The sequence below is a fragment of the Schistocerca gregaria genome, chromosome 1 (assembly GCF_023897955.1).
Source record: "Schistocerca gregaria isolate iqSchGreg1 chromosome 1, iqSchGreg1.2, whole genome shotgun sequence".
NCBI lineage: Eukaryota > Metazoa > Arthropoda > Insecta > Orthoptera > Acrididae > Schistocerca > Schistocerca gregaria.
In genome coordinates this window covers 489,924,792-489,937,691 of record NC_064920.1, presented here as the reverse complement: position 1 = coordinate 489,937,691, position 12,900 = coordinate 489,924,792, and the positions used below count along the sequence as shown (strand labels likewise).

The following is a 12,900-nucleotide window of genomic DNA, read 5'->3' as shown; positions in this document are numbered from 1 at the left end:
ACACGTGAGTGTCGCTCTGTGTAGCGCGTGCTGCAGCGAAAAGATTGAAACAAGCTTGAACTCAAACGCCGCCAGTTGCAGCGCGAGACAGGCAGCGACAGAGATGTCGCTCACGTATGACACTTTCGTAACTACACCTGCGGTTGTGTTTTGTCGCTTGAAGCTGTAGCTCGCTTCTGTCGCTCACGCAGGACACGGCCTAAGTGACGGCTACTATGCCCTGTATTCGTAGAAGTACCTAAGTGTACCACTAGATATCTGTGTCTTACAACGACAGTGGTGGTTTGCTGCTAATGGTTCCGGGACTTTGAAACAAAATTAATAAAAGCTACTGGCTCAAAAGGTTAAGAGACCCCCACCCTCACCTACCTTAGTCTCACCATTGACCGTCACCTCACCTGGATCTCTCATCTCCGCTCCATCCAATCCAAAGCCCACAACCGTCTCTGACTCCTCAAACTCCTCTCTGGCCGGACATGGGGGTTGCACAGCTCTACCATCCTCCACACCTACAAATCCTTAATCCGTGCCATCTTCTGTTATGCCAGTCCCGCCTGGATATCTACCCCTCCCCCCAAATTCTATAAGTCCCTCCAGATCCTTGAGCGTCATGCACTCCACCTCGCCTTCTGTATACACCTCCCGTTCCCCACGCGGTTCCTCTATGACCTCATTCCTTTCCCCCATCTGCTCCTATTCCTCGAACATATCCGCATACTCTACACCTCCCGCCGCCTTGATCCCCTTCACCCCCTGGTTGCTCCTCTCCTCTCCCATCCCCGCCCCCTACCACGTCTTCACTGTTGTGTCCCTCCTACCCTCCATCTCTAAACCCTTCATCTCCTTTCCCGAGGTGGCTTCCATCAACTACCGGATAATGCCCTCTCTTCCTCCTTCTATCCCTCCTATCAACTCTGATCCTCACCCCCCCCCCCTCGTTACCTCCGTCCTTTCCCTGGGCTCCCTCTTCCCCCCCCCCCCCCCTTCCATCTTGTTTTCTCCCCACCAAAGTTCTCGCTACTTCCCTTCTCTCGCTCGCCCCCCGGTCCTTTTGTATTCCCCTCCTCTGCCTTCTCCACTCCCTGTCTCGTCTGCCCAGCACCCCCACGCCTCTTATGGGTCCTCGTCCTCCATCGTCTCCTTTCCCCCCTCCCCCCCTTCGCTTTTACTTTCCTTCCCTCCCTTTTTTTATTTTCCCATCATCTGTCCAGTTCCCCCCACCTGCTCTCAACTGTGGTATGTCACATTTGCCAACTTTTTAGTGCAGTGTCCCAATGATTGTTCAGTGTTGTTCGTCTTTCTAGTGTTGCAAACAGAAATCGTGCTGTCGCTGGGTGTGAATTTTATGTCTTTTGCGAACAGACACCAGACTGTCGCCGTGTTTTTTTTTTAATTGTCTGTCTATTATTTTACCTGTCTGCTTCTTATGTATTTTATTTGTATCATCATCCCTTTGTTCTATGTTTTAAGTTCCACGATTTTTTTCGCCGTGTTCCTATTTAAGTCTCCGATTTTATCGCCGGTTTTTATTATTTATTCTCTTCATTCTCTTAACAAAGTGTGTGGGCTGAAGAGCGGCATACTACGCTGCTGCCATCCCACCCCCTTTAGGGGGAATCGAAATTCAATAAAGAAAAAAAGAAGATTAAGAGCAGCCGTGCTGCTGGGGGCAGGTACGAGCTGCTGGCGCGCGCGGACTGCGACCCGTCGGTGGCGCTGGCGGCGGGCGGCGGCGTGGCGACGGACGCGGCGCGGCGCGACCGCTACGAGGGCCGGTGCGAGCTGCCGGAGGGCGAGGGCGCAGAGCCGCGCCAGCAGCTGGGCATGGGCACCGCCACGGGCGCCGTGCTGCGCCTCGCCTGGGACGGCATCGAGACGCGCTCGGGCGCGCCCGTCGACTCGCAGGCGGGCACCTACCTGTGGCACGCCACGCTGCACGACGGGCCCGTCTCCTGCATCGCGCGCAACCCCTTCTGCAACGAGGTGCTCGCCAGCGCCGGCGGCCACGTCTGGGCGCTCTGGAGCGACACGTACGGTGAGGGCGCTGCCGGCACTCGGCGGTAGGCAGCGTGTCGCTGAAAACGCAATCTGTCTCTTCCGAGAGCGACATAGCATGGAAGTGAAACATGGACAATAAATAGTTTAGACAAGAAGAGAATAGAAGCCTTAGAAATGTGGTGCTACAGAAGAATGTTGAAGATTAGGTGGGTACATCACGCAACTAATGAGGAGGTACTGAATAGAACTGGGGAGAAAAGAAGTTTGTGGCACAACTTGACTAGAAGAAGTGATCGGTTGGTAGGACACGTACTAAGGCGTCAAGGGATCACCAGTTTAGTATTGGAGGGTAGCGTGGAGGCTAAGAATCGCAGAGGGCGACCAAGAGATGAATACAATAAGCAGATTCAAAAGGATATTGGTTGCAATAGTTATTCCGAGGTGAAGAAGCTTTTCTAAAAGTGTTTGTATGGAGCGTAGCCATGTATGGAAGTGAAATAGTTTGGACAAAAAGAGAATAGAAGCTTTGGAAATGTGCTGCTATAGAAGAATGCTGAAGATTAGATGGGAAGATCACATAAGTAATGGGAAGGTATTGAATAGAATTGGGGAGAAGAGAAATTTGTGGCACAACTTGACTAGAAGTGATCGGTTGGTAGGACATGTTCTGAGGCATCAAGGGATCACAAATTTAGCATTGGAGGGCAGCGTGGAGGGTAAAAATCGTAGACGGAGACCGAGAGATGAATACACTAAGCAGAATCAGAAGGATGTAGGTTGCAGTAAGTACTGGGAGATGAAGCAGTTTGCACAGGATAGAGTAGCATGGAGAGCTGCATCAAACCAGTCTCAGGACTGAAGACCACAACAACAACAACAACAACAGCTTCGCGACGTTGCAATCACATCCTCAGGCAACCAAACTTTGACCTAAAGAAGCTGCAGTGACTGTAATCCTAATAAAATGTCTAACTGATAAAATTCTGAGGGACATGTGAGATATATGGACCTTTCAAAAAATAATGCCCTTAAAACTCCATATCGGCAAATAATAGTTCTCTACCTTCCACACGAAATTGCCGTCAGAGAGTACGCAGCCGTAATAAATAAAGTAACCGGAGCAAGACACAGCCCAGAAACAAGGATTTTTGAATAAGAACAGGCATCCGAAAGGCGGAAGCAATCCTACATCTACATCTACATCTACATCTACATGACTACTCTGCAATTCACATTTAAGTGCTTGGCAGAGGGTTCATCGAACCACAATCATACTATCTCACTACTATTCCACTCCCGAACAGCGAGCGGGAAAAACGAACACCTAAACCTTTCTGTTCGAGCTCTGATTTCTCTTATTTTATTTTGATGATCATTCCTACCTATGTAGGTTGGGCTCAACAAAATATTTTCGCATTCGGAAGAGAAAGTTGGTGACTGAAATTTCGTAAAAAGGTCTCGCCGCGACGAAAAACGTCTATGCTGTAATGACTTCCATCCCAACTCGTGTATCATATCTGCCACACTCTCTCCCCTATAACGCGATAATACAAAACGAGCTGCCCTTCTTTGCACCCTCTCGATGTCCTCCGTCAATCCCACCTGGTAAGGATCCCACACCGCGCAGCAATATTCTAACAGAGGACGAACGAGTGTAGTGTAAGCTGTCTCTTTAGTGGACTTGTTGCATCTTCTAAGTGTCCTGCCAATGAAACGCAACCTTTGGCTCGCCTTCCCGACAATATTATCTATGTGGTCCTTCCAACTGAAGTTGTTTGTAATTTTAACACCCAGGTACTTAGTTGAATTGACAGCCTTGAGAATTGTACTATTTATCGAGTAATCGAATTCCAACGGATTTCTTTTGGAACTCATGTGGATCATCTCACACTTTTCGTTATTTAGCGTCAACTGCCACCTGACACACCATACAGCAATCTTTTCTAAATCGCTTTGCAGCTGATACTGGTCTTCGGATGACCTTACTAGACGGTAAATTACAGCATCATCTGCGAACAACCTAAGAGAACTGCTCAGATTGTCACCCAGGTCATTTATATAGATCAGGAACAGTAGAGGTCCCAGGACGCTTCCCTGGGGAACACCTGATATCACTTCAGTTTTACTCGATGATTTGCCGTCTATTACTACGAACTGCGACCTTCCTGACAGGAAATCACGAATCCAGTCGCACAACTGAGACGATACCCCATAGCTCCGCAGCTTGATTAGAAGTCGCTTGTGAGGAACGGTGTCAAAAGCTTTCCGGAAATCTAGAAATACGGAATCAACTTGAGATCCCCTGTCGATAGCGGCCATTACTTCGTGCGAATAAAGAGCTAGCTGCGTTGCACAAGAGCGATGTTTTCTGAAGCCATGCTGATTACGTGTCAATAGATCGTTCCCTTCGAGGTGATTCATAATGTTTGAATACAGTATATGCTCCAAAACCCTACTGCAAACCGACGTCAATGATATAGGTCTGTAGTTAAATGGATTACTCCTACTACCCTTCTTGAACACTGGTGCGACCTGCGCAATTTTCCAATCTGTAGGTACAGATCTATCGGTGAGCGAGCGGTTGTATATGAGTGCTAAGTAGGGAGCTATAGTATCAGCGTAATCTGAAAGGAACCTAATCGGTATACAATCTGGACCTGAAGACTTGCCCGTATCAAGCGATTTGAGTTGCTTCGCAACCCCTAAGGTATCTACTTCTAAGAAACTCATGCTAGCAGATGTTCGTGTTTCAAATTCTGGAATATTCCATTCGTCTTCCCTGGTGAAGGAATTTCGGAAAACTGCGTTCAATAACTCCGCTTTAGCGGCGCAGTCGTCGATAACAGTACCATCGGCACTGCGCAGCGAAGGTATTGACTGCGTCTTGCCGCTTGTGTACTTTACATACGACCAGAATTTCTTCGGATTTTCTACCAAATTTCGAGACAATGTTTCGTTGTGGAACCTATTAAAGGCATCTCGCATCGAAGTACGTGCCAAATTTCGCGCGTCTGTAAATTTTAGCCCATCTTCAGGATTTCGCGTTCTTCTGAACTTCGCATGCTTTTTCCGTTGCCTCTGCAACAGCGTTCGGACCTTTTTTGTGTACCACGGGGGATCCGTTCCATCTCTTACCAATTTATGAGGTATGAATATCTCAATTGCTGTTGCTACTATATCTTTGAATTTGAGCCACATCTCGTCTACATTCGCATAGTCAGTTCGGAAGGAATGGAAATTGTCTTTTAGGAAGGCTTCTAGTGGTACTTTATCCGCTTTTTTAAATAAAATTATTTTGCGTTTGTTTCTGATGGATTTGGAAGAAATGGTATTGAGCCTAGCTACAATGACCTTGTGATCACTAATCCCTGTATCAGTCATGATGCTCTCTATCAGCTCTGGATTGTTTGTGGCCAAGAGGTCAAGTGTGTTTTCGCAACCATTTACAATTCGCGTGGGTTCGTGGACTAACTGCTCTAAATAATTTTCGGAGAATGCATTTAGGACAATCTCGGAAGACGTTTTGTGCCTACCACCGGTTTTGAACAAGTATTTTTGCCAACATACCGAGGGTAGGTTGAAGTCCCCACCAACTATAACCGTATGAGTGGGGTATTTATTTGTTACGAGACTCAAACTTTCTCTGAACTGTTCCGCAACTGTATCATCGGAGTCTGGGGGTCGGTAGAAGGAGCCAATTATTAACTTAATTCGGCTGTTAAGTATAACCTCCACCCACACCAATTCGCACAGAGTATCTACTTCGACTTCACTACAAGATAAACCACTACTGACAGACACCAACACTCCACCACCAATTCTGCCTAATCTATCTTTCCTGAACACCGTCTGAGACTTCGTAAAAATTTCTGCAGAACTTATTTCAGGCTTTAGCCAGCTTTCTGTACCTATAACGATATCAGCTTCTGTGCTTTCTATTAGCGCTTGAAGCTCAGGGACTTTTCCAGCGCAACTACAACAATTTACAACTATAATTCCGACTGTTCCTTGATCCAAGCACGTCCTGTAATTGCCAAGCACCCTTTGACATTGCAGCCCATCCCGCACTTTCCCGAGGCCTTCTAACCTAAAAAACCGCCCAGTCCACGCCACACAGCCTCCGCTACCCGTGTAGCCGCCAGCTGAGTGTAGTGAACTCCTGACCTATTCAGCGGAACCCGAAACCCCACCACCCTATGGCGCAAGTCAAGGAATCTGCAGCCAACCCAAAACAAGCCTACCGGACATACGTGGCACGTCTTCTCAAGCAATGTGTCTTTACTAGTGTCACAACGAAATAATGAGCATCTGCATCTTAGGAAGACTCCACAAATGTAAATTTTATCACTTTGGTGTTTTATTTTAAGGTAATTCTACTTAAGGTTATTGAATCTTCTTTAGGACAACAATTTGTTACCTGAATATGTGACTATGAAATCATGAAACTAGACGTGATTAATAAATCATTCTGACGCAACTGTTGCGGTTTTCATCAGCTTGAAAGATACCAATAGTGTTTTAAAAGTAGATTAAAGCTGCTTCCCCTTAACAACTCCTCTTATACCATACAAGAATTCTTGAATAAAAATAATTAGTCATTTATAGAGGAAAAAACCGCAAATAGCTCTAACATGTAGCCATATAAATACTTTTTCATTTTAATTAACTCGTTAGTTATGTTTTCGAAGAAAGGAGCAATAACGTTATTAGCACTGCTCTACCTTGCACTGATTGACTGTTAATTTTTTGTGCCTATAAATTATATAATGAAGTTATCATTTGGAATGGCTCAGTAATGTAAATCAGAAATGTGTGACAAGTTTTTGTTTTCAAACAATAATCGAAAGAGTAATCAACTTGCCATTGCTCCATCATATTAATAGGTTGATGCATAATTCTGTAGCGTTTTTGACTTGCATTTTGGTATTACAATTGCTGTGAGTTTATTTATCGATTGCATTTTTATGTGTAGTTCACTGTTGCTATTTCAGTTTACATATTGTCATTTGGAGATAGCGAGTGGAGCTGTGTCATATCCGACATATTCTTCTGTTTGAGATCAATAGTGGGGTGATAGCAGCGGAGGCTACCAGAAACATTCGCGCTGTGTTTGGTAATAGTTTCATCGCACAGAGCACAGCAAGAAAATGATTTTCTCATTTCGAGGAGGATCGTTTTGACATAAGTGACTCTCGAAGTTCAGGAAGACCTTCGTGGTTATATGGAAATCGTTGAAAGGGATTAGTCCACAATGATCCACGTCAGTGTGCTTGAGAAATGTCAGATGTGATTAGTGATTAATGGTGATCATTCCACCATCGTGCGACATTTTCACGCAATGGGGAAGAGTCCCAAATCGTGTGTATGAGTACCACATGCTTTAAGCCAAAATCGTAAAAATTAGCGGGTGGTCATATGTGCATTTCCGATTACTCATCATCAGTTGTCCCGTGAATGCACCGACCATTCTTATCCTACATCGTTACTGAAGATGAGAAATGTTGTCATTATGCGAAAATAAGGAAAAGAAAGAAATGATTGAGCGCAAACAAAGCTGCAACTCCCCATAAAAAGGACTGAATGTATCCACAAAACAGCGACGGTGCAGTGTATTACGAATTGTTCCCCCGAGATTTGACACTGCTAACATTTATTGTCAATTACTGAGACGTCTTGCAGAGGCAATCCACGAATAACTAAGGAAAAGGCTGTGTGAAGTGGTGCTACTCCACAATAACACCCGCCCGCATCATACCACCGACTAAGAACACTAAGAGTTGCGTTGGAAAGTCAGGCCGCACCCATCTTATTCACCTGATCTTGCGCTCTCAGACTTTCACCTTTTACTCTCTGTATCCAACAAGCTTCAAGAGACATCCTTTCCAGATGAAAATGCGCTCAGAACGTGACTCGACGAGTTCTTCATTTCAAAACCACTGATTTCTACAGTCGCGGAATGTTACCCTGGTGTTGCTGGACTGTTGCACATAGTAATACGGAATACATTATTGATGACTAAGGTCTTTGTTATGTGTGTCTATTAAACTTATGGAAAAACACTGTGAACTTATGCAATCCGAAAACAAAGGAAGTAGATTACAGTACGCTTGTTCGCCCACTGCTTGAATACTGCTCAGCAGTGTGGGATCCGTACCAGATAGGTTTGATAGAAGAGATAGCGAAGATCCAACGGAGAGCAGCGCGCTTCGTTACAGGATCATTTAGTAATCGCGAAAGCGTTACGGAGATGATAAATAAACTCCAGTGGCAGACTCTGCAGGAGAGACGCTCGGTAGCTCGGTACGGACTTTTGTTGAAGTTTCGACAACATACCTTCACCGAGGAATTAAGCAGTATCCCTCCTACGTATATCTCGCGAAGAGACCATGAGGATAAAATCAGAGAGATTAGAGCCCACACAGAAGCATACCGACAGTCCTTCTCCTTCTTTCCACGAACAATACGAGACTGGAATAGAAGGGAGAACCGATAGAGGTACTCAAGGTACCCTCCGCCGCACACCGTCAGGTGGCTTGCGGAGTATGGATGTAGATATAGATGTAGAACCTAACACGTAAAATTTTCAATTTAAGTAGTTTGATTATAACTGAAGAATGATTCTATCAGTTGTCGAAAAGTTGGGGCTGCATAACATAGTCCATCGTTTCCTAGCCAACGATGTGTGGTAGCCCTCTCCGTTCTTGTAGTCTCCTCCGTTAGTTTCCAGCTGCAAGAGGAAGGAGGTTTTCGTTCAGTCCGTAGATGATCAGCTACTCTTTCTGTAATCCTCCTAAATGGTTGGTGGTCGGAGCTGACCGGTTTGCCATCTGCGGCAGTGAAACATAAACCCTGCCAAGAAGCGGTGCCTGACAGAAGCTCTATTAGGAGCAGCAGGAAATGGCCAATGAGAAGGCGTACAGTCTGCTCTTAACTCTCATTGGCTGAAAGGTTTATATGTTAAATAATTTCGTGAAGCAGTTTAGGAGCTCACAGAACTGAGCTGACCAACAACCTTCTTGTTCCCCTTGCGGACGCGTGGATTTCGGGCTGAAAGATTCCAGTTTTTTCTAGGCGAATTTTGCTCCACGGTGTCCAGCGAAACAGCCCTGATCTCAAAAACTAAGATCGATAGACAATTACAACAAAAGAGATATTCACTGTAAAAGTTATAAGGATTTTATACAGAAGTTTCGAAATAGTTCGAAAACTTGCTAACAGATGGCACAGTACGCTGTGGAGCACATACAGTGTTAGCGTGCATAATTAAATTCGTCCTCTGCAAGCAGGTCTTTGCAATCGCATCAGAACTTTTTCAAAATATTCATCACTCGAAGTAGACACATGACACAAACGAACAACAAAATTTTCCATTACATCCTGTTGTGCCTCAACTCAAATTGACTCCGACGGCACACAGATCGCCGATTCAAACTCGCTCAGAGAGGTGGAATGGTTCCGACAGACAGTATCTTTCAATGTGCCCCACAAAAAGTGGTCACAAGGAGTCAGATCGAACGAATATGGAAGCCAGTCCATCCCTGCGCCAGGTAATTTGTAATAATGCAACACAATGCGGTTTGCCCCCATTTTGCACGAACCAATCGGTGCTTGGTCGTTCCTTCATTGTGGCGACAAACTGTTTCAACGTAACGTACACTAACGATCGCTTCTCGCATGAAAAAAGGGCCGATAATGCCTCAGCTGCATACTAGGTTTCACTTGACTCCGTTCAGGTGCAAGTGTGCCTCTCCTGAACCAAATGCATCCAGCACCGAATCCTTCATTATAAATCACTGTGAAAATCTGGTTCCCAATATCAGCCCTCTGTAGCACAGCTCGTACACGTATGGCCAGGTGGCTTTTGGATTTTGTATGGAAAGGTGTGAGGACCCTGTCTCAGTACTTTCTGTGTGCTGGAACTCTTCGAATCAGTCTCTGTTGCAGTTCTTCTGACGGGTTTCCTTGCCTGTTGCTGAATAATTCCAGAAACCCTGGCGACATTTTTAGATGTTGGAGTTTGGCGAAGAGCTTGCGAATGGTTTTCGCATCGGGTTCTTTTGCAACATTAAATGGTGTAAGAAAACTGCACCTTTTTGCGGTATTCCAGTACCAGAAAAACACGTTGTGCAATGCAACACGCGATTTCAACCTCTTCCTTCACTGCGCTAACCTACTTTTACTTTTCAACGGTGGTATTGATAGCTCTGATCTGCAGCGCGCTATTTGTAGGCACTAGTATTGGAATACAGCGTCATTTGTTAGTAGAACTATTTCGAAACTTATGTGTAAAATTCTTACAGATTTCACAATAAACATACCTTCTGTTGCATTCGCCTATCGATCTTAGTTTTCGATATATTTAATTCTGAAATCAGGGACTCTTCCGCTGGACACCCTGTATTTAGCGAGTGTACAGACTCCAAATTAGGTTGTGGAGGCAAGTAGGAAGCTGGAGGCTGGCGTATAGTGAATGAAGCGGACTTGACGAGGTTTTCGTTGAAGTTAGTAAATCATATTCGTTTCCGAGGACTTCTGAGCCTGGTGTTTTTGTGTCACTCCTCCTCTACAACTTTTTTTAAAATACCGGTAACCAATTTTTTGGTCCGCTTGACATCGGTTTAATAGATTTTATATCCTGATCATCGTTAACGTTTAGCATAAGAAACTGCATACTGTGGTCTGAGAACCTTTTGATTATTGGTTTTGCAATACGTTTTTGTTCGATAAAACTGTCTGTAAAGATGTCAGCAATGCCCGGTTTCAATCGGTTAGCTACCCTAGTTGGAAATTTCACGTGAGGAAGTAAGTTGAATGATAACATTACTAACTGCATAAAATACTTGATGGAAGATTTTTCAAGATTATCTAAGTGAACAGCTCCACCAACCACTATTTATTAGTTCTTCCCGCTACATACGTTACGAGATATGCACACACAGTTCGCCAAACATTGGAGACTTCACCCCAAAGAGCTTTCTTCTGCATTCAGCAAAAGTAAGTTGCAATAATGCTTTGTACATTGCACCGGTGCCCCCCTCCCCCTCGTCTCCCCAACCTCCACATTCGTTTCTCAATCTTCCCCTTCCTTCTGTATCCACATTTTCTAGAGGAATGATCTCCTGCATACTCGAATACGCCAGTTTGTTCCTCTCCTGTCTTATGACGCAATGAGGCAGTTAATCTGGCCGCAATCCCAAGTGCTCAACCAGAGAGCAAAGACTGCTCTCCTGGGTCTACTGTAGCGATATAGCGCTCTTGCCCGTAGTTTGGGTTCAAATGGAGTAGTCTGCAATTTTTACATGTGTTATATCACGACTCGCAACATATTTAATGGTCAGTCAGGTGCTCCACCAAGGGCACCTCACTGTTCTTCTACCACGGGTGGCACCAGGAGGAAACGTTAGAGTTTCTCTGCCACATATAAACTGCCGTGCCTCCCGGGGACTGAGCTTATTCCATGGATGCCAGGACAACAATGCTTATGCACGGATTATCGACGGTGATTTGGCTTCTCTCTGGTACTTCGATGATGTTGGTTCCGTTGTGTGTTTAGATTTCTCCAGCAAAATTGCACCTGACAAAATATAAAACCTTGCGTCGTCTAGTCCTATTTCTCAGTCATTAGAGGTAACTTAACTTCTTCTTCTTCTGCTAGCTCTTTAAGGAACATATCACTTATGGTACGACGAAGCCCCCATCAATGTAATTTAATCTACTCTTTTTTTAAATTTTTTTGCACTCCACTGTTGGGAAACTAAAAATGAGGACTGGCTATTCAAACACCGTACCTCGTCGAAGTGCCATTTCGTACCTATTCCAGTTACTCGTTGGAATTTCGTCATTCTCATCCTTGCTCTGGTTATGTTACATCTATGTCAACTTGGGCTGCGTAAAGTGACAGGTGACAAATACGAAAAGCCACATAGCTTAATACGAGGGCTATTTGGAAAGTAAGGTCCGTTCGGTAGCGAAAAAGGAAACCACTGTGGAAAGCAACAGAGTTTTATTTCTAACTGTTAGCTACAGTTTCCGGCTACTTCTGTACATAATCGCCGCTTTGACTGTGCTTTCCACCAGTTTTCTACGCTGGTCTACAGCTCATTGTTTGTGCCAAAATGTTGGTCCTCATAACCAGTGGTTCATGGGAGAAGAGATGAAACGCAAGGGGAGCCAATTACGGACTGTGATCTGGGTAATCAAGCACGTCCCATCTAAAACGCTGCAGGAGCATCTTCATTGCTCTGCAGAGTGCGACCGAGAATTGTCATGAAGGAGGATCCCCAAGACAGTTATTTTTTGTGGGCTGCATGACATCAGGCGAGATCTCTCACCAGGCCCTCGTACTTGGCGGGAGAGGCTATTTTCAAGCCGTGTTTACGTGCTCACTGTGCGCTCAGAACTAAAAAAACCGACATGACGCGATCGACGGGCGTACTAGAGACGCTGCCCAACACACCTGTGTAAAGCTTCATCGGATTTTCACTGTGGTTTCAGTTTCGAACCCGATCGGACCTTACTTTCCAAACAGCCCTCGTATTACCCAACAAATCGAACCGCGGACTTAGCTGTAGCTGAAACTAACCTCTTCACGTTGCTAGGTATAGCAACGTTTTAGTTCAGAGCAGCCAACCACCTTGCATCGTTGAATACACCGGTTCCAGTCAGACCATCCAAGTCGGGCGTGGCCGATACTTGGATGGGTAACAGCCTTGGTACACTAGGTACTGTTGGCAGTTTTCCCTTTGCCTTTCGGCCAAAGGAGAGGAGGGTAGTGGCGCAAAGTTCCTGATCCCCAGACTTTTGCGCCAGCGTCCTAGATTAAACTTCAGATCTTTGTGCACTGTCTCAAGGAGTGTTTTGGTGGTGATCTTTCCTCCTCCTCGGTGATATTCGAGAGGAATG

The 12,900-nt window shown here is 45.3% G+C and overlaps 1 protein-coding gene across 1 annotated transcript in view; it reads left to right on the top strand.

Annotated features, from left to right (window-relative positions):
- The window catches only part of LOC126355025 (dynein axonemal intermediate chain 3-like), a 199,146-nt gene that overhangs the window by 110,722 nt on the left and 75,524 nt on the right, over positions 1-12,900 (top strand). The window contains exon 7 of the mRNA XM_050005208.1: positions 1,771-2,035. Coding sequence (XP_049861165.1) covers positions 1,771-2,035 — 265 coding nt within the window. The remainder of the gene's footprint in view (positions 1-1,770; positions 2,036-12,900) is intronic.